Genomic DNA, 27,844 nt, shown 5'->3' on the forward strand with positions numbered 1-27,844 from the left:
AAGAAAAAAGTGATAAAAGTGACCCCACAGATCATGTTAAAATTTGTACATCGACTCTTGAATAGTTCAAAGTGGGGGCATCTGACAGATTCTTCTTTTAGTTTAAATAAAGATGTTAGATTGAAAACTACAAGTATGTACCTTTTCCAGTACACCAAGGTGCGTTTGACTTAATTGACTCAGCTGACTTTTTGGGGGGATTGTAAAGGTTGATTAGGTCTTGGTGTAAACAATAAACTGTAGTATAACATAGACAAACTAGTTAGTAATCTGATGTCTCTTTTACTTAGTGTCTTTGCTGCTTGATATTCACTATGAATATTTTGTTATACATAGGACTATAGAAGGGGTGATAAACCTTTAAATAGTTTAAATTCTCTAATGTGACCTGTGTATATTATATAGTTCTCACAGTTGTAAATACATTAATTTTTGATATTTAAAATAATAAACCTTTTAATCTTGACCAGTACACCTGCAATCACTTACATCATTTCTATTGAAATTGAAATCCAATGAATCAACTTAAAATTATTAAAATCACAAGTTAAATCTAAATCTCATGCTTAAGTGCTTAATTCTAATCATTTTAAAACAAGCAGGAATTATTGTATGTTTGTTTTTTAAACATAAATAGTCATTTTTCATGTCATATTTATATTAAAATACAACACCATTTTAATGAAAGCTAACACTAAACTATCACTTTTCTTTAAGTTTGACAGGTAGATAGTAAGAAATTCCTTTACACGCCTTCATTTATCATATTTTCATAATTTGTTGAATATTTTCCAGAGAATCCCCTAGATATATGTTCATCATCAGATCCTATTCTTATTATGAGGATACAAGTATATTTTATCTACCTAAATATTTAAATGTCTCTCTTTTTTTTTTAAATAGATTAACATTTTCAAAGTAATTTACTTAGAAAGTTTAAATGTTTATCATTTTCAAATATCCCCTGGGTATCCCCACCTTATTTCATTGTGGACAATAAAAGTATATAAAGAGGTGTGGCTAAAGCAAGTCCCTCTCTAAACTAAGTTTGAATAAACAATAATGTCTCATCTAAATACTTACACATAGTCACAACCTTTGTACATAGGATCACATTTATTCTCATGAACCATTAAGATACCATAATGTAAATGTGGATGAAATACATGAATTATATTTAAATCATTAGATTCTACAGTGATAATTCATTTCCCATGGCTTTTCTCTATTGAATTTTTGCAAGATTTATAAAAGTGGAAATTTATATAAATATAAAAAAAATATACACCAGACCTAAAGACATATTTTTTTTTTTCATTCATAACTTACAGGAGCAACACAGATTTTATGGTAGAGTGGATTTCAAAATTTTAATGATTATTTGTGTTGCATAAGTGGCTTGAATGGAGATTTCCTATTTCATTTATTCATAAGTTTTGAATGAGTCAGTGGATAGTGTCTAGTGTTTAGAAAGGACAGCCTACAATACCATCATCAACTTCAAGAAAAAAATTCACCCACTCAACATTTGTCTCAGTGCAAGTTAAAAACATATCAGAACTAATTTAAACATCATGGAAAAACTTAAATTTCTTCGGATAAGTTTTTGTTGTTTAGTGATTTTATTAAATTGTGTTTTTGTTCTGACAGCTACTGCAGAGAACTGCTTAAAACTTCCTGAAGTTGGATCTTGTAGCAACTATACAGTACGATGGTATTTCAACCAAACAGAGAGAGACTGTCGGATGTTTTGGTTCGGTGGATGTGATGCAGGGGAAAATAATTTTTTAACACAAGATGTTTGTAAAAATGCTTGCAGTCAAACAAAAACAGGTAAGTTGAATCATTTGAATTATAGAAATTAATTTGAATTGAAAAGGTATATAGTTCTTTTCAAATAGTGACTTAAACTTTTGGTATTCCTCTTTGATTTTTGGAGCCATCTTAAACAGAAGGCATTATACTTTAATGAATAGCCGAGTAGTCTACCAATGCTAAATATGTACAAACAGTTCTATATTTGACCATATTTATAGAAATAGAGTTTGGTATAAGAAAAGGTATAAGAAAACATTTGTAAGAGTTAATTACTGTTGTAGACAACTATGGAGGCAAAACTCCAATAGAGTTCAGAATAAGGATAAAGAACAGAATAAAAACATGTACTGAAAATTTAAAGAAAAAAAGCAATGTATTAACAAAAATAAAGAAGAAATACACACTATTAAGAAATAATTCATAAGATATTTAAGACATATAACTAATAAAGAATGACATTAGACATTATTTATTTTTATTATTTTATGAAAAAATACCTCAGCAATTGTACTTTTTTTATGTTACAATTTGAGGTCTAACATTTAAATTTTCAGCAGTTGACAAAATTTCTGCATGACAACAAACACAAAAATGTATTTTAAATTATCCTTAATGTCATGTTGAGCTGTACCTATATATCTTTTTTTCTGTATCTTGATATCTTCTATACAAAGTTTAAATAATATTAAAGGCAGGGTATATCACTACATGATATGTTGACCTGCGCTGTCAACGACTTTAATGAAGCAGATATTGATTTTGACTTGTGAAACTGATGAGATGTACATATATAAAACTTCACACCAAATTTTAAAAGATATGTATAAGGTAATGAGACTAAACAAAAAATAAAACCATTCATACAAATATCACAGGGAGATGCTATTTCAGTTATTATGTATGGTCTTATGTAACAAGTTAAGTTTTTGTTCATTCAAGGCTAGGAACAGCAACTTGCCAAGGACAATTTGCATACTCAATTGATCAGGCATGTAACTTTTATTCCCTATGCATTCTTTATTAGTCCTCGTATGGTTCAAATCCACACACCTCACCAGGAGAAAAAGTTGATGAGAATGAATCTTTAAATATCAAAATCATGAGCAATAGTTGTTTGATAATGCCATTATACCACAATTCATGTTATATTCATTCATGTATTAGCAGTAACCGCAAATAGGAAATGAATTTTTTTTTCCGATAGAAATGCTTACAGTGATAATTGCAATATATTTGCTGAGTGGTGTGAATTTAGTATTAATTTGATGATAGGATACTATAATTGATGACTATCAGAAGTATGCAGTTATTTGCCAAGACAAAAGATTGTTTATTTGTTGTTGTTTGTAGAAGCTGTTTATTTTGGTGTCCTGTAGATGAATTTAGTTGTTATTCACATGCATTAAGTTAACTTGATTGCCAAATGATATATATATAATATCTACTTGTGACAAAATTCTTATTTGTCTGAAACCTGCTTCATGTTATCTAAATATAAACTTGGTATGCTGATGTTTACATGTCAAAGTCCAGGCATAAAACAAAAACGGAAGATACCTGAAGTGTGGTACAAATTAGAATAAATTGAGAATGGAAATGGGGGATGTGTCAAAGGGATGACAACCCCACCAAAGAGCAGACAACAGCAGAAGAAGCCTAGTTCAAATCAGAAATGGGGTCAAATTAGAAGTGGGTCTAAATCAGTAGCCTGGTACAAACCAGAAATGGGTCAAATTAGAAGTGGGTCTATAAATCAGTAGCCTGGTACAAACCAGAAATAGGGTCTCATTAGAAGTGGGTCTAAATCAGTAGCCTGGTATAAATTAGAATTTGGGTCAAATTTGAAATGGGTCTAAATCAGTAGCCTGGTACAAACCAGAAATGGGGTCAAATTAGAAGATGGTTGAAATCAGTAGCCTAGTATAAACCAGACATGGGGTCAAATCAGAATGGTGTCTAAATCAGTAGTCTGGTACAAATTAGAAATGGGTCTAAATCAGTTGTCTGGTACAAATCAGAAGTGGGGTAAATATAGAAGTGGGTATAAATCAGTAGCCTGGTACAAAGCAGAAATGGGGTCAAATTATTAATAAAAGTGAGTCTAAATCAGTAGTCTGGTACAAATAAGACATGGGGACAAATTATAAGTGGGTCAATAGTGAGCTGGTACCAATTATATTTGGGGTCAAATTAGAAGTGGGTCTAAATCATTAGCCTAGTACAAATCAGAAGTAAAATATAAAAATATGTCTTCCAAATCAGAAACCTTGTACAAAATCTGGTATACATTAGAAGCTTACTATAGATCAGAAGTGTGGGCCAGAATTTTAATACAATCACAAGTAATAATATACAGATTACAACCATAATTTTCTTCATATGACATAAACAATGGTTCAAGTTTCTTTGTGATGTTTAGGTACTATCAGCTATGTTATCAGATGGGGTGGAGTAGAACAAAATTAAGATACAAGGATAACTGGGATGCCTTTTCGTCATTATAAAATGGAACTCTAATATTTGACACACTGAGTCATACATTGGATTGTTCTGTTCTAGACCAGGTGCTGCATAACTTTGAACATGAATGTTATAGAACTATCAAACCTCATAATATTTGCACAGAGTATACACATTTTGATCCACACTGTGAAATTGGAAAGTTCTTCTTATATGTCCCCTTTAGTTATTTTCTGCAATAAAATTTATTCATCAGATATCCCATTTGTTAAGTTGATTATAGTACAAACAGTTCAAATACATTTCCATTACAGTAGTATATTTTTTTAATTGAAATTCTGCACACTTTTACTGTATGATTTTCTATAACAGGTCAGAAAATGGACAGGCCTTCTATTATTAAATCTGCTGATCACAAGTTTCTGTATGTAGAATTGATGGAATTATATCAATCCAAAATTTGTTTTTAAAGAATTTTTAGATTCTGGGGCATAACAAAAAAATAATTATAAAAATTGAATTTTTAACTAATGTTGGTTTTTGTTGTTATAACTGTTCTTTTTTCTGTAGAATTTTAAGTTCAATTGTGACACATTTCTGTGAGATTTAAGTATAGTTTAGAATGTGCACTGAGTTCAGCAGCATGAAGCTGGTACAATCCAGCTATTACTTTTCCATTTGTAAAATTTATTGATATAATCTCTGACAAATATTTTTATTCAAAAGTGCTTTGTTTGCAATCCAACTTTTGGTACAAACACTTCAAATTTGGTCAAGACATTTTAAAAGTATTCCAGAGGAATAACTACTTACATGAGCATGACAGAGACACGCCAATCTAGCCAGAACCAAAAAAAAATAGATTGATGGAGAAATTATTTAAAAATTAATTGAAATTGTATATGTTTTAAATAATAAAAGATTTTAGTACTAATTGATTTGAAAATTAAACCCTACCAGTACATGTAATGATTTATGCTGACTGATTAGTGAGATTACGATCTTTTAAGAACACCCAAATCTGTTGATCACAGATAAGCTATCTACATACTTGTACAAATTAGTGGTGACATTCAGTTTAATGTATTCTTGTTAAATGTCAGCCTTTACCTTATTTCATTTGACATTTACGTTTTCTCTTTTCCAACATAGTTATTACCCATACAACGTTTAAAATTATCCATGCTTATATAATTTTCAGTATTTAATTTTTAAATTTTATGAATGAAGTTTAAGTTGAATACCTTTATGGTTTTGACTGAATATGGGATTGGTTAACATATTGATGCAAGGAGATGTTGCAACTGTATAAATGACAGCAATCCAACAGCAAAAATAATGAAATGACATTTAGAAGGCAGCATATAGTCTTCAACAAAAGACAGATGTCTAAACAATCTGTCCAGCTCTTCAATTAATTTATTTTAGCTAGACATTAAGTGTGCTATTCAATTGAATGCATGTTGCTAAAATTTACTTAAGGGTCAATTCAGACAATTTGACTGTAGATATTAAAGACTAGTTTAACCCTGCTATATATTCAAGTCCTTGGACATCACCTGTAGTTTTCATGCATCATACTTTATATTTTGTTTTCTTATTTGACAAATTAAGTGTTGATTGGTTTATTGGTGAATGCTTAAACAGCCACATCAGCACAAAAAGCTATATGGCAGCGCTAATTGAGTGTTGAAAGCAGATCTTTAATTGTTTGTACTTAACTTTTTTAAAGACTAAGTATTGTTTAAGAGCTTTATAAATTGTTTGGACACCCAGTTTTTTTTTGGTTATTTTTGTCAGGTGGTTGCTGTCTCATTGATGCATACCAAGCATCTTCTTTTATTCTTTTTTCTTATTTACCTGATATATTGGTAGACACAGACCAAGGGAATCCTCTATATACATGTATACCATTTACTGAATGTTTCAATTTGATTTGAGAAAAAGTTTATCTTTGCACTCTAGAAACATTCACATCTCATCATTTTGGCCCTCTGTTTGATTAATGATTAACTATTGAAAATGCTTTTTGTAAACAATAAATTCTAGATTTGTGTATTGCTTTATCAAAATTTCATCTCACATTGTAAAGTATATGAACAAATTAAGCTCTAATAGCTTGAAGACTATCTTTCATAGCTTGGGGCATCTTGTAGCTTTAGTTGTGTAAACTTGACAAACTGTCCACCCTTTAGTGTGAGGTTATGTGTAATTAGTTACCCAACCAACAAAGCTTTATGGTAATGGTTTGAAACTTTCAATGTTTTTATTAAGGTTAAAATGTACATTAGTATTCTTATAGGATGATAACCTCTTTGAAGCAAAATAGAAATCTTTATTTCTCATACATATTGTTGATTTTGTGAGTAAGAATTTTACGAAGTTAAAGTCTGTGAATGCTATTATGATGTGAGTTCGAACGAATAAAAAGTCTTTAGATTTATGATACAAAAAATATATAAAATTTATGTTTTGAAAAGCTTTAGGTAAATTGTTTTTTAATTGAATAACTTTGAATATGATATTATGATATTTATATGGTAATGGGAGTTATTAAAAGTTCATCAATTATAATTGATCTTTTATCTGAATTAGTAAAGGTGAGCAGTGAGACTATGTGAATGGAAAAAGTACAAATATATGGTGTTGATGTTTTCTTAATTAGTGGCTAACTGTTGTGGATTTTGATTTTGTCATATTGAGTACAGTAGTTTCTCCTTTAAGACTGCCCTTGTTACAAAGGATGAGAAGTTTTACTGTTGAACGGAGGTGGCCTCTCTTGGATTGATTGATTGTTGGCTGCTTAACATCCAGTGGGCCTATCTTGGAAGATAGGTTGTACATGTACACATTGAAGTAAAGTCATATTAGTGTTACAGCATAACTATAGTTCGAAATGCAAAAAGGGAAAATTATTCTAATTTGTATAATAACTCTTTGCTCAAAATGCTTCTAATTTGGTTTGAGATCTAAGAAATTATAAAGCAATCTATTTAACAAGGGTTTTGTGATGTGTTTCTGTTTTAAAGTTTCATTTTTTTTTTTTTTTAAAAAAAAAAAGATCATATTCAAAATTCTTTCAATAAAACTAAATTTGATGGTTTAAAACAGCTTCTTGTGTGTATCTTTAGGTTGCGGCAACATTACATCCTTTATATGATTCCAATTAAATGATGCTTAAAAGGAGTATTTTGAGTTTGTATTGAAAGAAGACAAAGGTACTAAAATTTCATTTAGTTTCAAACACCGTTCGAATATTGACCCAGTATGTGCAAAAATAAGCCCTTATAACTATTTTGCACTACTTAAATCATGCCATCATCAGTTTTATTAACCAACTATCCACTATTTTAACCTCCTGCAAAGTAAAACTTGTTAAAATTCATCTATGACATCATCAATGGGTTAAAAAACATAAAAGTGATCATAATAATTACACCGATAACATCTAAACTGACAATTATACCAGCTTTATACACTTTAGTATGATTTGTATCTGAAAGCAACAATTATACCAATATTAATTCACTCAGAAAATTGCTGTTCCCTCTCAAAGCCTTTGATCCTCCAAAATGATTTTATTTGCAAAAATTGATATGACCGAATTTCTAATCATAGATCATCAAGATTGTCTTCACAGATATTTTTGTAGTCAATAGATGATAACCCTCAGTTTTTTAATGTAGAATTTGTCTAAATCTTTGCTTTAAGTACTTCAATAAAAGAGTAAAGTATTTGGATGCTTCCTGATATAATTCTCAAGACAGTTGTGAAATGATTTTCTCCTCACTTTCTGGTGGGTGTTACCAATCTCGTACAGATTTGTGAAAGGTATTATAGAGATGTTGTTGCTTAGTTAATTCAAAATCAAGATTGTATTAGATTAATATTATATAAAAAATATCTTTATATTAGTTTGTACTTTTTACATTTACCTTTCCAAGTTGCATTTTATACATTCACTTTATATCCAGGTAGGGGATGAATTTTTTTTTAGCAATATCATCTTTTGGCTTTCAATATTTATTAATTATTATTATTTTTTTTAAATTTCTCATTTTATGCTAGTTGTCAATATATCTTTCAGCTGAAAGTGATTGTAATTTGATTTGAATAATAGGTAAACTATATTTGGTTGATAAAATTATTTAAGAATGTGGCAATCTGACAGGAGTCATCTGACCTTGACCTTGCTTTATTTTTCAATGATCAGCAGAATTTATTTTCCTGCTTTTGGTAATATTGTTAGTTATTTTGGGTAATAGATATTGTTCAATAGAATCATTGTAAGGTAGTCAGGAATTTCAAGATATGTTGATAAACAAGAATAAGCAGAAATTGAAATACATTTTAATGAAACAGCATCCCCTAAAATAATGAAACCTCTAAAACATCATTGGAAAGGGTAAATAAATCAGTGATTTTCTGTTAACTTATATTATTACATAACTATCTTTTTTCAAATGTATTTATTTAGGAGATTCATTTTACCAGCAGGCAGACAAACCCTACAAATCAGAATAAGATGTTTTGCTTTGGTAATGCTAGAATGCTTAAGTCAATATAGGTGGTTACAAGTAGATGCTTTCTAAAACTTCACATTCATGGATTACAAAAATATTAATAAGTGGATTGCGAAAGGCATCCTTGTAGAATAATTGAACATGTATTCTTTAGACTTCAGTAATTTTTCAGTTTGTATTATAAAACTTAATTTTGAATCAATTCATTGATAAATGGCTATTTCACAGCAGACAAGATTACAAACTAATTTAATTTAATGTATAGCATTACATAATTTGAATATGTTATATTGTATAATAAAGTTAAATCATGTGTAAAATATAGCATTAAACTTTTCAGTACAGCTCCAATTTTCTTGTATTCATGGTCATGTTATATCCTGTTACAACCAAATTTTTGACATGCTTATATATATCTTTTTGTGTGCAGAGTGAAATAGTTGTTTGACAAATTTACTTGCATGTGAGAATATTTCACTTTCAAGAGCAAACATTTTTAGTTCCAAAATGGACTTCCAATAAATGTAGTTTTTTCAGCATTTTGTTTTTTATGTTGTGTTGTGTAGACTGTTGTTTATTTTTGGTCATTTTAAATTGTTTGCCATGGCGTTGTCAGTTTGTCCTGGACTAATTGTTTGCCATGGCGTTGTCAGTTTGTCCTGGACTAATTGTTTGCCATAGCTTTGTCAATTTGTCCTGGACTAATTGTTTGCCATGGCTTTGTCAGTTTGTCCTGGACTAATTGTTATCGATGGCTTTGTCAGTTTGTCCTGGACTAATTGTTTGCCATGGCTTTGTCAGTTTGTCCTGAACTAATTGTTTGCCATGGCCTTGTCAGTTTGTCCTGGACTAATTTGTTTGCCATGGCCAGGTTAGTTTGTCCCGAGCTAATTGTTTGCCATGGCCTTGTCAGTTTGTCCTGAACTAATTGTTTGCCATGGCTTTGTCAGTTTGTCCTGGACTAATTGTTTGCCATGGCCTTGTCAGTTTGTCCTCAACTTATTTGTTTGCCATGGCCTTGTCAGTTTGTCCTGAACTAATTGTTTGCCATGGCCTTGTCAGTTTGTCCTGAACTAATTGTTTGCCATGGCTTTGTCAGTTTGTCCTGAACTTATTTGTTTGCCATGGCCTTGTCAGTTTGTCCTGAACTTATTTGTTTGCCATGACCTTGTCAGTTTGTCCTGAACTATTTGTTTGCCATGGCCTTGTCAGTTTGTCCTGGACTAATTTGTTTGCCCTGGCCTTGTCAGTTTGTCCTGAACTTATTTGTTTGCCATGGCCTTGTCAGTTTGTCCTGAACTAATTGTTTGCCATGGCCTTGTCAGTTTGTCCTGGACTAATTTGTTTGCCATGGCCTTGTCAGTTTGTCCTGAACTAATTGTTTGCCATGGCCTTGTCAGTTTGTCCTGAACTAATTGTTTGCCATGGCTTTGTCAGTTTGTCCTGGACTAATTGTTTGCCATGGCCTTGTCAGTTTGTCCTGGACTAATTTGTTTGCCATGGCTTTGTCAGTTTGTCCTGAATTTATTTGTTTGCCATGGCCTTGTCAGTTTGTCCTGAACTTATTTGTTTGCCATGGCCTTGTCAGTTTGTCCTGAACTAATTGTTTGCCATGGCCTTGTCAGTTTGTCCTGGACTAATTTGTTTGCCATGGCCTTGTCAGTTTGTCCTGGACTAATTTGTTTGCCATGGCCTTGTCAGTTTGTCCTGAACTAATTTGTTTGCCATGGCCTTGTCAGTTTGTCCTGAACTAATTGTTTGCCATGGCCTTGTCAGTTTGTCCTGGACTAATTTGTTTGCCATGGCCTTGTCAGTTTGTCCTGAACTAATTTGTTTGCCATGGCCTTGTCAGTTCGTCCTGGACTAATTTGTTTGCCATGGCCTTGTCAGTTTGTCCTGGACTAATGTTTGCCATGGCTTTGTCAGTTTGTCCTGGACTAATTGTTTGCCATGGCTTTGTCAGTTTGTCTTGGACTAATTGTTTGCCATGGCATTGTCAGTTTGTCCCGAACTAATTTGTTTGCCATAGCCTTGTCAGTTTGTCCTGGACTAATTTGTTTGCCATGGCCTTGTCAGTTTGTCATTGACTAATTTGTTTGCCATGGCCTTGTCAGTTTGTCCTGGACTAATTTGTTTGCCATGGCCTTGTCAGTTTGTTCTGGACTAATGTTTGCCATGGCTTTGTCAGTTTGTCCTGGACTAATGTTTGCCATGGCTTTGTCAGTTTGTCCTGGACTAATTGTTTGCCATGGCTTTGTCAGTTTGTCCTTAACTAATTTGTTTGCCATGGCCTTGTCAGTTTGTCCTGGACTAATTTGTTTGCCATGGCTTTGTCAGTTAGTCCTGGACTAATTTGTTTGCCATGGCTTTGTCAGTTTGTCCTGGACTTATTTGTTTGCCATGGCCTTGTCAGTTTGTCCTGAACTAATTTGTTTGCCATGGCCTTGTCAGTCCTGGACTAATTTGTTTGCCATGGCTTTGTCAGTTTGTCCTGGACTAATTTGTTTGCCATGGCTTTGTCAGTTTGTCCTGGACTAATTTGTTTGCCATGGCTTTGTCAGTTAGTCCTGGACTAATTTGTTTGCCATGGCTTTGTCAGTTTGTCCTGAACTTATTTGTTTGCCATGACCTTGTCAGTTTGTCCTGAACTAATTTGTTTGCCATGGCCTTGTCAGTCCTGGACTAATTTGTTTGCCATGGCTTTGTCAGTTTGTCCTGAACTAATTGTTTGCCATGGCCTTGTCAGTTTGTCCTGGACTAATTTGTTTGCCATGGCCTTGTCAGTTTGTCCTGAACTTATTTGTTTGCCATGGCCTTGTCAGTTTGTCCTGGACTAATTTGTTTGCCATGGCCTTGTCAGTTTGTCCTGAACTAATTGTTTGCCATGGCCTTGTCAGTTTGTCCTGAACTAATTGTTTGCCATGGCTTTGTCAGTTTGTCCTGGACTAATTTGTTTGCCATGGCCTTGTCAGTTTGTCCTGAACTTATTTGTTTGCCATGGCCTTGTCAGTTTGTCTTGGACTAATTTGTTTCAATACTCCTTTGGTATCTTCACCTCTATTGTATTTATAATGAAACTGTGAAGTAGTAAATTTTCACAAGGGTTATATTTTTTTGCTAATATCACATAAGATTATTATTAGCTTCATGAAGATATCTAGTGGCATAAGATCTTAAAGGAAGAGCAGACACAGTAACCGAAGATTCCTGAATACATATCCTAATGGTTTAGCAATAAAAATTTGAACATTCTAACTTGGTGAAAAACCAATTTACAGTTTTTGCTGCTTTATAAAAACAGTTTCGAAAAATAAAATCAGAGTATTGATACCAGTAGAATGAACTAATCAAAGTATTTGTGTGATTTTTGATCTCTTATAATTTTTAGGGCTATAGATAAATTTAATTGAAATAAAATGACTATAATTCAGAGACTACAGTATATAATTGGATTTGTGTGTAGGTTCAGTTTTTAATGAATAATTAGACAGATTCTGAATGCATTGAGCAAAATTATTTGGCATATTGAATTTAGATAGCTTAAATATATAAACATTTCGTGCATAAATACAATTTGCAGCTAGTAAAAAAGTAAAACATTTAGTATAGATTACATAAGATTTCATTTTGACAGATTATCCTACTCTTTTGGATGGTGTCCATGCACTTTTGTATTATTGTGCTTCAAAATTTTATCAATTACTGTAATATAAGATACTGAAGTCCAATAAAATTGACTTGCGAAAACTTTTATATGCTATATGTTGTCTCACACTGTTATAGTAAAATACTAATTTACATAAATAAATAGGTTAAATATATTTCATAGTTGAGAACATTTGTCAAATAACTGACAAAAATATTATAGTTTAACATGATTCTTCTTATGTGAAAATGTGTAGCTTTATTTTTCAATTTAGGGTAGAAGTACCAGTTATATTTAACAAAATTGTAAATAAAATGCACAATTAAAGTATCAAGTTATACTAAAGGTGAAAAATGTTAAGAAAAATGAAACATCATAGAATGGACATGGATATTAAAATGTAGTGTGATATGTTTTCTTAAGTACTGAAAATTGAGAACTTTTGGCGGTGTTTTTATTTTTGATAAAATTGTGATGATATAGGTAAAATTGAGAATGGAAATGGGGAATGTGCCAAAGAGACAGTTAACAACCTGGTGTATGTACAAAAATGAAAACTTCAATTTAAATTTTGATAGCGATATTTGTATGCAGGAATTCCTAAAAACACAATAAATAATTCTGTATTATGTCATCTTTACAACAATTACAATGATAAAATGTAGATGAAAAATGTCTGACTTTACTGTGTATAACATTCCTTTGAATTGGTTAAAAAAAATAATCATTAGTTCCTGAGTCCTGAAATCTAGAATTACCTAGAAAAATAAAGGCCCAATCCCAATTTCCAGCAAAAGTTGAAGACCTTATCCTGAGTTCCAGAAAAAGATCCTTCAGCACCTCACAACAGTCAAAGTCAAAATGTTATAGGAACAGAAAGCTTCAAATACCTTTCTGGTTTTAGATATTCAATTTTATATTAAATTTTGGTATTTATATAACCTATAAGGATGATATAAGTCATACCAAGTATTAAAAGATTTCTTCTATCTCAACTTTCTGTACTTGACCCAGATTTATAGAAATATTTAACTTGAATTTGAATTCTTTAAAAATTGATAGTACACATGTCTACTGATGTATAAAACCACAAAATTATTATATTATTAAAACACTTAGTGTCCGACAGACAGTATGGCTTAAGGCTATAGCACTATCCTAATGTTATTATACCATATAGAAATTTCATGGTGGTGATAGTCTATGGTATTCATTCATCTGAATTTTAATTACATTACAACCAATACAGGCGGTACTAGTCTGGTACGATCTCTGCGCGTACTAGTCTGGAATGATCTCTGCACGATATGGACAATGATAAGAAGTTTATAAGATGATATACATTGATAATGGTTTGTCCAGTTTTCATGGGACCATACACATTCAATATGAATTCGGTTTCTTACTTGGAAGAAGAAGAAGAAGAACAGTAAAGACAGGACCAAATCATTGTTAGTCCAATATGAACTGTAAGAGATTCTAACATGTCTAATATGCATAGGACAGGAAAAAAAGTTGAGAATAGAAATGGAGAATATTTCAAAGAGACAACAACCCGACCAAAAAGCAGATAACTGCCAAAGGCCACCAATGGGTCTTCAATGCAGCAATATATTTTTGCTTAAAATTTGCAAAAGGACATTGAACTTTTTGCCCATTATTTCTACAGTAAACATTTGACAATTGATAAAAGTATTAACTGACGTCTGAAGTGTCATTTTGTTTGACTTTTTGAACAAGGTATATGTGATTCTTTTAAGTAAATAACTTTCACCAGTTTTATTGATTGTCCAATATACTTCACAATTAAATGATAAAGAGATTCCTTTCAGCAGAAAATAGGCCTAAAGTCTATATTAAAGTCCAATTTACTTCATGCAGGAAACAATAAGGGCTTTATTTCAAATGGCACTTCCTTCATAGAAAACATATGCAAGCAGATTACTTATAAGCTTTCCCCCTGGAAGCATTGGTTATGTAAGCTTGCTCATTAAAGCTAATTTTATTTTAAAAATAATTTTAAATAATAGCTGAGAATTTGCCTCACATACATATCATTAACTAAGATAAATTAATGTTGTTTAACTCTTTTAGCCTGATTTGGTATCTTATGTTTATGGTTTACATTTTATAAATATCACTCTTGAGATTGTCCAGCTAAGTAAATACAAATATTATCATATTGCTGTCTTAAAGAATTAATATTTTATAAAATTTATGAAAAATTCCAAGATAAAATTAAGTTATTAAAAAATATTTTTAAACCATAAATTATGAGGTTAAGTGATTTATAGATAAACTACTGTTATGTTCTGCTGTGTATAATAATAGGGTTGTTGTACAAGGATTATTGAAGCTAAATGAAGCAAGTAATGAATGAATTGTAGTGAAAATTTAACTGTAGTTTGGTCATGATTTACTCAGAGTCTGGATGAATTGAAGTCATAATACAATATTGTTATCTAGAAAAATCAGTTTGAATCAAAGAGAAAAGATAGTTATACTTAAGTATGACATAAGAAATGTTAAGTACAAGTCTTCACCTAGAATGTTATGTATGAGTAATGGAAGCAACATACTTCTGTAATAGCAAAAGATCATGATTTGATTTATTAGAAAAGACCCTTTATGATAAATTATTAATATTTCAACAGAGATTCCATTCATTCTAGATCCACTTTTTCTGATCCTATATATGATTGTAGTAAACCATGTCCCCATCCTGAACTACATGCATGTTATTTTAATTTGGTTTGGGCAAGTGGAATCATTGGCTATCTATCATAGGGTGTACTTTAATCAGTGTTTTTAGTTAATACCAGAATTTTAACACATGTGCTTTATTTTATTTATAATATAAAAATGAGGAGTGCAGACTTGTTTTTGTATTGCTTCTTTGTTTAAAGTCTTTCTAAAGATCTATTGATGTGAATAAAAGGAGATACATGTATATGAAATTAATGAAGCTAAGCGCATATTGAAGAATGCTATGGTCATTTTGTCTATTACTTTACTAATAGATTCTTTTTAAATGCCCGTTGAAAAATAAGGTATTAAGGAAATCATTGACTGTCCATCTGTCTGTCCAAGCATTTTAATAACTCAAGTATGCTTTGAAATGAAACTTTTCTTAGATTTGACTGATTGTTAAAGTTCAAAGAAGCGACTAGTTTTCCCAAACATATAGGAGTTAAAGCATGAAGCATTATGCTTTGTATGTCCCATGTCTGTCCATTATCAAAGTCAGTTTACTGAATTTTAATAATGTATCTCTTAAAGTAATCAAAATTATTTTCGGAAGTCATAATATTAATTATAAGTGAAGTAGCTTTGATGACCAGTACTTAACCACACCTAAATAAGTACTTGATAGGATTTTAAAGGATTAGCCATCACACACTGATGGTCAAGTTTGACCAATACTAGAGAGTAGATAAGATAACATGTTGTCGTAGAGCACTCCAAAGATAGTAATGTTAAGCTGTATTTTAATATGTTATACATGTATTTTATAAGGACCAATTTATCAGTAAAATGATAGGGTTGGAATGTTTTTGGACAGTGTGACTTTTATAAATGTCAAGTTTAGTTTATGGCCCTAAATAATTGTATCAGCCTAGTATTTAAGTCCCCTGTGATAATGTTGACTTTTTATGTGTAATTGAATGTTTTAGAAAGTTCAAAAGTCTGTCGTTAGTGTCAACAGTTTGTTAATGGGTGACAAATTGTAACTATTTTAAAGAATTTATAGGAAGGGGGCGTAATGCCAGAAAAGGGAATGTATACTGCTGAGCAGTGCAATTTTGAAAATATTTTATACAATTTTATGCTAAAAAATCATATAAATCATGATTAACATGTGGCTTTTTAGTTTTTTGGCAATCAAAGGGGGTCAGTAGTACACCCCTAACTGTTATTCCTGTTTAAATTCTCTGGCAGTTATGATAGTGTAGAATAACTTGGTAGCTTTATGATAGGTATATTTCATAAATACAGAAGGATTATAAGACTGATACGTCACAACCACAAAATTACTTTGTAAGAAGAAAAAGACTAAATATTGACTTAATATTGACTTAGATTACTAAGTTCAAACATGCCAAGCAACAACTAGTACCACACATGTTGTACTAATCATTAATTTAAATATTAATGTAAAAAGTATTTGTCATTTAAAGCAGTCCATATTAACTTTGAATCAGTATTATGATAAAAAATATAACTGTATTAGGAAAATAAAAGAAAACCTTTTCACAGTTCAAGGTTTTTGTTTACAGACAAAGAGGTCTGTAGGTTAGGGAACACTTTTTTTTTGTTCTCGAGTAACAGAAATTTTTGTTATATCCAGCTTTTAATCAGATCTTTGATACAGTAGTCAGAATGAATTCAAATATTCTTGTTCATGACCTGCTTTTTATGGAAATTTTAAAATGTATAAAAACTTGAAATGGTAATTTTTGAAATCTCAAGAAGAGATTTTATATGAATTTATAGGGTTAAATATACTTACCATGAGTTACTATTATAAATATAGAATACGTTCTGCGTTTTAGTATGTTCCCAATCGCAAAAACATCGAGGAGACCGAGATCTTTAAACATCCGGTATATTATGAAATCTTGAAGGCTTGGCAAATCTTGCTTTCATTACACTGTTTTATATTGAGAATTAAAAAATGAGATATAAATCATGTAGATAATACTTGAAGTAGGTTCAGATGCAAATCTTCCTCCTTAAATCGACATCAGAGGGAGATCTCCTACATTTTTTTAGTAAGGTTGCTTAACTGGTGAATAAAATTCAATTGACCAGTGGCAAATATTGCATATAATAACTTGGTCAATATGTGGATATGAATACCTATACCATTTGTTTGAAGTAGACAAGACATACAAGTCATATTTCTAATGTACTCAGCTCTCAAGGTAAGAGTCCAAGTAAACATGTCATTCTATTGGGACACATTATATTGACACTGAGCCCACTGAAGTCAAAGGATTTATAAATGGAAATGAAGACATATTATGGAATGCTGTAAACTTTTGGCTGAACAACAATATTTGTCCTATAGCTAGACCTCTTGGTTTAACAAATTGACAGACAAAACAACAATAAGTTTGGCATTAGTTATTTTTATTTGTGTATACATTATAGAAATGCAATCACAACAATAAGTTCTTGCCTTGAATTAATCAGTGCAATCAGAAAGTGTTCCCAAGGCTGATTACTTGATTCACATCATAGTATTTAAATTACTTTCTACAGCAATCACAGAAACATCATTATTTGTTGTAGGAAATAATTTGTTCATGTCTACACTGATAGATACATAAAGAGAAGAATTAAATTATAGTGGATATGAGTAATAAAGGAACCTCTGCAGCTACCCTCTGAAGTGGCAGTATAGGTGGCCTGTAAAAAAGCAAAGTTTCTGTACCTATCCAACATAAACACATCTCCCCATGACATAAGCTTTATTTTCAAATGTGTGGTTCTTAAATTGATGTTATTTATTGCATAATATCAGATCTAAGACTTGCAGGTCTATGATTTTTTCAAGAGAATTTACACAACAAACATGCAATTAGAAGCACTGAAGTGTATTACTTGACCTTGACTTTGATAAGCTTTTTTTTATATTTTTATCTATGAATAGAAAAGGAAACCATGTCTTAGTATAGTCTACAATTACAAGTGTTTCAGACTGCTTGTTGTGGAATAAATTAGTTTCTACAGTCTGTTTGTTAAAATCTCTCTGATGTGGTAACATTTTGATTTAATGCTTTAAAAATCATAGTTTCTACTCTCTTTCAACTTTAGTCTGCAATTTCATTTTGCATCTATTGTTCATTTTGCATCTATTGGAAAAAGTGAACTGTTTATATGTGAATGTATTGTAACCCCTGTTTTTGTCAAAAAAAAGGGGGGGGGGTGTGCCATTTGGCACAGAAACATGAACAATTTTAGATATAGTGAGATCACACTAGCTCACCAGGTTTTTAAGGGCTAATGCAATTTTATTATCATTGTTTTCTTCTGATGTCGACTTGGTGTTGTTAAAATTTCAAAATTATTATCCTTTGTAACCGTGTGGACATCGGAATCAAACTTAAAAGTATAATGATTAATGTGCAGAATATAAATTAATAAATTAAGTTATAACACAATAACATGTAAAGGATATATGCTTTGAACACAAAGTTTAATGTAATTTTCATTGCTTTTGTCATGTTTTTTTTATTATGGGTGTTCTCTTATCTGCTTAAATTAATTAATTTTCCGTATTATTTATTTGTGGGATGATTCTATTCTAGTTTCAGTTCTACATTTCTGTGATTATCAGCTCAAATATGTTTTTTACAATCTCTTCATTTCATACAGGACATTTTTTTTAATTAGAGAAATAGAGAATAATTTGAATGTAATTAAAACAAAGAGATACATGAACTGCATAAGATTGTGGGTAGTTAGGTCATGTGCTCTGTATGTATAGAATTCCTGTTATGCATATATGAGGGGCCTGATAGGGAAAGGGGGGGGGGGGGTCTCATCACGATTCACAAGTTGATTTTTTTGTCTATCACGATTCACAGAAAATAAATTTCCCTGATTATGGATCACGAAAATTTAAAAAAAATAAAATTTAAATTTAAAAACAACAGATCACGAAAGCAAAAATGCGCCGATCACGAAGAACAAAAATAACCCATCAGGCCCCTTATATAAAGCTACAGTCGGGTTTGTCTTCTGTATCGGTCTGTAGAAGTTAGTGAAGTGATCAAGACTGCATATGGTTATGGAAAGGTACCATACATAACATTGTCTATTTTGTTATCATATTTTGGTGCTAATATAGTATTTTTCTTTCTTTCCAGTTAATACAGTAGTTATAGATACAGGTAAGTAATAGAAGGATTTGGTAACTATACAAATTATTTCTCTGTTATGATAAAAAAAACAAAGTGAAAAGTTTTTAAAATCACAAAAATAAAGAATAAGATTTTTGACCATAAAGATAATGCATACTTTTCAAGGTAGTTTCAAATGAAGTACACAAATATACATGTATTAGTGAATTCGGAAACCTGAATAACCAAATAAAAGGATGAAGATTACTACTTCTCAAATACATTAATGTTTTTAAACAAAAACTCTATTCAATAATTGTTATTGATCTTGAAATTCAAATAACTGAAAAGTTTTCTCATCAAATCAAGCAGTCATTTTTGTGGTCAAATGATTATTACTATGTACTTTATAAAATGTGAAGTACTACTACAAGTAGTAAGTCATCTTACAATTGTACATTAAAATACATCCACCAGATAGTAGATTAGAATCACTGCACCAATTTGCACACCAGTTATCCTTTGCACCTCTCACCTCACCCAACCTTCACCTGTAAACTGTAGAAAATGCTGTTGCACAATTTTCATGGATGCCAAAATTAGAATTAAAAAAAACTGATTAGGTGTAAAATATATTTAGGGGGTAATACATTAGTGAGGGAAAACTCGAATCCACATCTGCATGTGAATAAATAAATTGTGGTAAACCTATACTAAATTTTTTAGAGGAAAGTCCATTTGACTTAAGCAGAAACTTTGTCTTATTTTTTTCTAAAGCTAATACTATTCTTGAAGGAGTAGAAACTAAAAGAGATAGTAGTTATCCCTTCATTATATGCAGATAAATCTTTGCTTTAAATTAGATACTGTTGCATATCTTTACATTTATATTTCTGCATGCTATTATAATTCTACTTTTACAAATGTTCCTCTTGAATCTAGAATACTCAGATTAAATGTTAATTTTAAGTAGTGGTTTATTTTGTAACGACTGTTCCAAAATGATTCGAGGTACTTATAACTATAAAGAGTACTTATGATTCACCTTCAAAGTTCAAAAGTCTTGTGAACTATTTAAAACTTATTAAATCTGTTATACAACTGCGTAAGATAAGATGTTTATGTTCTAAGTTTTGATATTAACTTAAATTCAGATGTTATATCTAACTTATGTAATTTTTGAATAGGGTGTTTTGGTCCTAATTTTGTTAAGTGATTAGTTATCAGTTTATATGTAGATATAATGTTGATTACTAGAACTTTTGATCAGTAATAAAGCGAGAAAAATATTTTGCCTTTTTATTTTAAAATAACCTTTCTTAACATTTATTTCAATTTGTGTTTTCATAAATAAACATACAAGCAAAATTGTGTAAAGTATTGTTAGTTTAAACAAACATGTTGTAATCTTTGTTTTGCTGGCTCTTGCTGCAAAAAAAGATTCCGAATAAATTATTTAATCTTTTGGTATTATTCACATATTTGGATTAGAATGCTGTGGACCTTAATCAGATTAAAGTCCAAAACAACAAAACCAAAATAAAGATGTCAGAACCAGTTAAAAATAATCAAAAATAGAATAATGAACATTAGAGTTGTTTATTACTGCAGCTACTAACATCAGAAATGAAAGACAGAGCAGCATAACAGATCTAGTAACAAAGAATTTAAACATGGTTGTTATATCACTGTTGCTAACACTGTGTGTTTGTTTTCTATGCACTGGGAGTGGTTATCCAATATTTTGTCTTCAATTTATTTAGCTCGATGTCGCCAAAAACAAGACAGGGGCCAATGTACCAAATATAAAGTTCAGTGGTACTATAATTACAATGACAAACTATGTCAGAGATTTTGGTATGGTGGTTGTCGTGGCAACACCAACCGTTTTGAATCTGAAGAGGCATGTAAGGCCGCTTGTACCTCTAAAGCCATAGGTTTGTATCTATAAGTGATAATGTTGTGTTAGATAACAGTGCATAAATATAATGAACTCCATTTGACCATGTTGATAAAAATGATGAAGTCCAATTGACCATGCTCATAAAAATGATGAAGTCCAATTGACCATGTTCATAAAAATGATGAACTCCAATTGACCATGTTCATAAAAATGATGAACTCCATTTGACCATGTTCATAAAAATGATGAACTCCAATTGACCATGTTCATAAAAATGATGAACTCCATTTGACCATGTTGATAAAAATGATGAAGTCCAATTGACCATGTTCATAAAAATGATGAACTCCAATTGACCATGTTCATAAAAATGATGAAGTCCAATTGACCATGTTCATAAAAATGATGAAGTCCAATTGACCATGTTCATAAAAATGATGAACTTCAATTGACCATGTTCATAAAAATGATGAACTCCATTTGACCATGTTCATTAAATCATCAATGACAAAATTATGAGAAAAATAAATTAAGAATAGACAAAGAAAAAGATGGTCTGTGCATAGGTATCAACTTTTCAAATTTCTTCAAATTGGGAGCTCATCCTCAGATAAAATTGTTTCTATAGGAGGTAATTAACTGAAGATTCCTTATATATTTTAATTTGGGAGCTCTGTCTCGGATAAAAATGTTTCTATTGAAAATTTACTACATCCCTATTCAGTGGGATATTTCTACTCATTCTGTCCCCTATTTAGTCATTAAAAAGAACTTACAAATTATGCAGCCCTGACTAAAAAATACTAAAATATGTATCGTGCTAAAGGAAATGGTTCACTTAAGGTTAGTCTAAACATGGCCTTGAATTTTAACTTCATCATGAAATATACAAAAGAAATAATTTTATTCTTAAGGTTAATAAATGTATCTATTTCCAAAGCCTTACTACTAAATAATGTATAATTAAGGGTCATTATTTCGTCATTTATTATGTTATGTGTCAAAAAGAAATTATTTTGTATAAGTTGTAATATCACAATTACTTTCTTGTGAAATTGGTATCATTTTGACCTGGTTGAAAATACATTAAAATTGAATGGCCAATTTTAACCTTTTGTGAAGTTTCTACTTTGTAGTCCATGATAGAACACTTGACTTATGATCAAGAAAGCTTTTGACAATCGTGAATATTCTTTGATTTTTTGTGTCCCCTCTTGTCATGGAAGGAAAGTTCTTGACAAAATTTCTAAAATTAAAAGAAAATTATTGAAAATGTAACGTATCTCAAAATGTGTTTATAATACAATGAACAAACACGTTTAAACTATGCCAAATTCTAAATGCCAAATTCACAACTTGAATAATTTTAAATTCTAACCCCTTAAAGGGTGATGGGCACAGAGTGAAAGGGTCCCCCCTCCCCCAACAAAAATTTATCTAGAGGCTCCTGTTGAAAAGAAGAGAGTTCAAACCTATGTCTATTTTTAAAACAAGATAATATTGGTCAGAGTATCACATATTTATGCAGTTATACTGTTATTTCATGCCATTTACCGATCATCATTTATATATCATGTTGTTCATTCATTTATGTTGAATGCATAGTGTTTAAATTACTCATTCTCTCCAAGAAATGAAAAATGTTTGCCCTTGTCTTCAAAGAAAGAAGGCAAGATGCAAAAACTAGCTGTACTACATGTATTCTGAGAAAACCCAGTATGACATTATACTGTGACCATGGCATGAAAAAAAGAACGCTTTTCAGTCTTTTGCCACTTTATACTATTGCAAAAATATGAAACATCACAGTTGCATGATGAATTAATTACAGATTAAGAATTGTATTCCATAATATCTTTATGAATGCTTATGAATGATCACTAAGAACTAGGGCTGAAAATCACAAAATTTGTTCTTTCTTGTAAGCACTAGTATGTATTTCTTTTGACTTTTATTATTTTATCAAGTTATTGGTTATGAATCTGTCTTATATGCATGAATGAAAGTGTTTGAGTGATCCTAGAGCATGTTCCTTCAAAGAGATACTGGAAACATAAACTTGGTTTTATTTATATTAAATCCTTTCCATCCTATTTTTTTATGTCCAACCTTTTCCACTTTATAAAGCCTCTGTCACTTGCACTCACAATTCCTACCAAACCTGAAACTGTAAATAGGTAATAATACCAAAGCCTGAACTTATTTTTCTTAAAATATAAGTACATTTGTATTATAAAGCTATTTAATATAAGTACATTTGTATTATAAAGCTATTTTATAAATTTGATTAGACACAGGTACAGATGGTCATACAGGTACTGACCATGGTACAGATGGTAATGGACACGGTGGTACAGATCACGGAACAGATCACAGGACAGATCACAGGACAGATCATGGTACTAATGGTGGTACAAACGGTGGCACTAATGGTGGAATAGATAACTCAGGGAATACAGGTAAACCTTAATCTAATAATAATAGTAGGGGGTGTAGACATTGGATAAGAAGGAGTAGAGACATAAGAACAGAGGGTATAGACAGGGGAAGGGGTGTGGTTAAGACAGTGGTACAGATGGGGTTGTAGACAGTTGTGCTGACTGGGATTAGACAATGATACAGATTAGAGTATTGCTAGTGGTGTAGAGAGGATGGAGACAGTAGACATTGTTATAGATTGGATACAATAAACAAATAAAACATGACAGACATGAACAATTTAAAGACGTTCAACTAGCCATGTGGAAGTTGTCTTGCAGGCATTAATCAGAATTATTTTTCAAATCAATGGCCATTAAAGATTGCATCAAGTCTTATTATACCTCACGCAATGAAGTTGCAGAGGGTATTATGTTTTTGACCCGACCATATGTCTGTCAGTCCGTCTGTCCTTCCATTTGTCTGTTTGTCAGTCCTTTTCTTGTCGTCACAACTCCTCTGAAACCACACAACATAATTTCATGGAACCTTTTTAGATAATAAGGACATACTATGAAGATGTGCATATCAACAGGAAATTATGATACAATTTTTTTTCTTAGAGTTATTTAATTTGTCCAGTGACAATGTGGGGGCGGGCTCATTAAGGTCCTTTAATTGCATAATTAACATTTTGACTACCGGTAGATACAGAAAAATCTATAATGACATTTGAAGCCATTCTTGTATTGTACATGAAAATGCTACTACATGTACTTGGACTTTCAAAGCAGTTATGATCTTTATTTGAAAAAACTTTACACATCAAAATATTTCGTTTATAATTATTTCCTGCATTTTGTGGGGCAGAAAATTTTATTGCATTCTATCTTGGTAAAAAATAATTATTATCAGTTCTAACTTATTTCCAAAATCTATGTGTCTCTAGTGCATTTGTCCTCACCCACCCAGAAAATCAAATGATCTTCCTTTACAGTAATGTGTATAAAACAGATGCTATATCACACAGCGATTGGCATTCTTAGACATGGATGCCATATGAGCAATGCATTCTCCTAGGAACTTTTAGTTTTCTTATGAATTTCATATTAAAAAGTCAAGACTATTATGTAACACATTGTGGAAATGCAATTACAATATAATAAAGTTATAGCACCTGTGATTTAATTAAGTTTATGTCTCTCAAGTTCCACACATGTGAGGACAAAAATTTCATTATTATTAAGAAATGTCATTAATTACAAAAAAACAATGAATTTGGCTTGTTTTATGTAACATGAACTTATTTATTGTTTAAACACCTCAAAGTTTTACTTGAACAGTGCAGTTCAACAGGGGCAGATACTGGGTGTAATATCCAGGTGGTTCAAACACGAACTTAGTATTTACTGCTGCTCTACAAAGTAAGAGCAAAGACTAGTCAGAATAATGTGTCTGAGTAGGATAATATGTTTGCCATCACATTAAAAATCTGTGTCATACTAGTGCACACAATTATTAATTCATATCTTATCAATATGATCATATGCAGATCTAAGATTTTGATACCTATCAGTGGCGGATCCAGAACTTTTCCTAAGGGGGGGCACGCTGACTGACCTAAGGGGGGGGGGGGGGGGCCCGCTCCAGTCATGCTTCAATGATTCCCTATATAATCAACCAAATTTTTCCCACGAAAGGGGGACCAGGGCCCCTTGGATCCGCCTATGCCTATAGGGGGTTACCAAAGCAACTTTAGAAGTGGGACTTGTTAAAAGTCTATACATTAACCATATGCGTAGCTCCTTAAGGAGTCCTTTCCACCCTCATCCACTTCTTCAATTTGCAACCTAACTTATAGAAACAATCAATAATTTATATTTTATTGAATTTAATCACAAAGTATATACTATAAAATAATAAAATTGAGAATGGAAATGGGGAATGTGTCAAAGAGACAACAATCCTACATAAAGGCATAAAACGGCCAAATGCCACCAATGGGTCTTTAACACAGTAAGAAAATCCATCACCTGGAGGCATGTTTCTACTGACCTCTAAACAAAAATGTTATACATATATTTGTTACTGGTACCCGTTTTGTTTGGAGCCAATATTTACATCACAGATATTTTGGTGCTCATATATTTCATTTATAAATAGTAAAAAAATTATTATCAGAATGAAACTGCTTTTATTTTAGGGCTTGTATCTTCTAGCCCTCTTGAAAAAAAAATATATTGTATAATCAAATTTTACTTTATTTTCAGATATCTGTCGTTTACATAGTGAATTGGGAAATTGTAGAGGATATATAGTGAAATATTACCACAATTCTACCACTGGTCAATGTACAAGGTTTTGGTATGGAGGTTGTGGGGGTAATGCTAACAGATTTGATACCAAAGAGGATTGTGAAGCCAGATGTACCATCACAGGTATTTATAAAATTATTAGAATATCAAAATAGGAAACAAGATTTCATTTTTATAGCTTACTATTAATTATTTCTTAACAGTACTGCAGATAAAAATTCTGAAAGGACATTAAATCTAATTTTGTTACCAATGTTTTTTATTTATGTCAAAGACTTTATTGCTTGCCTACTATTTTATATTAGTTATTTTAATGATGTATCAAAGAAAGATAGATTAAATTGATTATAATACATCCCTCTAATATAGAACAGAATACACTGATTAACCTGTCTGTCTTTAACAGTCATGTCACAATTTTTTCAGCAACTTCAAGTCATGGATTCTTTATATAGGGCACCATGGTTTATCTGATCATGCAACCAGTTTGAACCACTTTCAGTTATTCAATATTATTCTTCCTGTTTGACAAAAACTTGCATCTTTAAAATACGCTTTTTTAAGAAACTATCATCATATTTAGTCAACAACTTTGAGAGGAAGTGTAATTAGTAATCAAAAGCTCCTATAACATCTTTCAAATTTATGCATATTCCCAGACATTACATATGTCAGAATGTTTAAGTTATTACATCACAGTTAGAATCAATTGTTCATTGAGGTAATTTTTACGATTGAGCTTGGGTCAACTGGTGTAACTCATTCGTGAAAACAACTTGAGATTGGTAAATTGTAATCATAATGTTTTTTAATTGCAGTTACCACGATTGCACCACTGCCCACAACTAAACCAGGACAATGTCCTAAACTTTCTATAAATAACATAGGATCATGTGTTCAGGCCTGTCGTAGAGATGTAGACTGTGGCGGCAACCAAAAATGTTGTTCAAACGGATGTGGCACAACCTGCCAAGATCCTGAAGGTAGTTAGTATAACCTTTTTTTTGTTCACAATATTCTCTCTTGTTCTAAAGGAGAGGTATGTATGATAAGGTCATCTTTTTTGCCACTTCAAAACAGAAATTAAAAAGTAATATAAAATTTTCAAGTGACATGCTTCAGATGTCTTTCAGATATCACTTGTTTTGTTAAGAAGGTTTAGGAAGTTGCTTATGGGTTTCAAACATCATGCAATAAGTGCAAATCTGCAAAAATTTCCCAAAATAGATTTCTTTTATATTTAGAAAAATAGATATTTTTTTACAAGGTGTCTTATAAATCTATGTAAAGCGGGTAATACATCTTCTTGTGTTCTCTCTGTGATATTAGAAAAGGGTATCTTTTTTAATTTTTTTTTTTTTTTTTAAGAAGTAACCCATTCTTGTAAAAGCTTAAAATTTCAAAGTATGTATTATTTCTTATTTTAGACAGTTATTTATTGACACCTCCAGTAAACATCCGAGCTGACATAGTCAGAGATAATACAGCTTTTGTAACATGGCGAGATGTAGATGCCGCTGATGCCACGGAGCGTAGATTATATTCTGTTAGATATAGGCAACTTGTGGCAGGTACAGAAAATCAATATATCACTGTCAATACTACAGCTCAACAAGTGTATATCACAGGGTTATCGTCAGGTCAACAATATGAATTTAGTGTCAAGGTCATCCAGGGTACAAAGTTCAGCTTGTGGAGTATATCAGCTTACAACACTACAAGAGCTGTAAGGGGTAAGTACCATGGTAATAGAATAAGAAATTTGAAACTTTGCAGTTAAAATTAATAAAAGACAGTCTCTCATCATGCAATAACAAAATTATGAAAGATATCTAACTTATACATAAACCTTCAGTAAGTTTTTAAACTTTACATAAAAAATATACCAAAGCAGTTCAAATTGCCACTCTGCA

General features: G+C 31.3%; 1 protein-coding gene across 8 annotated transcripts in view; it reads left to right on the plus strand.

The window, feature by feature from the left end:
• Positions 1-27,844, plus strand: part of LOC143067828 (papilin-like) — a 124,618-nt gene that overhangs the window by 62,164 nt on the left and 34,610 nt on the right. For 7 of the 8 annotated variants that reach the window (XM_076241406.1, XM_076241398.1, XM_076241400.1 and 4 more), the window contains 7 exons: positions 1,651-1,833; positions 19,323-19,346; positions 21,059-21,232; positions 23,490-23,657; positions 25,887-26,054; positions 26,750-26,914; positions 27,359-27,664. In XM_076241406.1, coding sequence (XP_076097521.1) covers positions 1,651-1,833; positions 19,323-19,346; positions 21,059-21,232; positions 23,490-23,657; positions 25,887-26,054; positions 26,750-26,914; positions 27,359-27,664 — 1,188 coding nt within the window. The remainder of the gene's footprint in view (positions 1-1,650; positions 1,834-19,322; positions 19,347-21,058; positions 21,233-23,489; positions 23,658-25,886; positions 26,055-26,749; positions 26,915-27,358; positions 27,665-27,844) is intronic. The other variant, XM_076241401.1, reaches the window with a different exon arrangement.

The sequence above is a fragment of the Mytilus galloprovincialis genome, chromosome 3 (genome assembly GCF_965363235.1).
Source record: "Mytilus galloprovincialis chromosome 3, xbMytGall1.hap1.1, whole genome shotgun sequence".
Taxonomy (NCBI): Eukaryota; Metazoa; Mollusca; class Bivalvia; order Mytilida; family Mytilidae; genus Mytilus; species Mytilus galloprovincialis.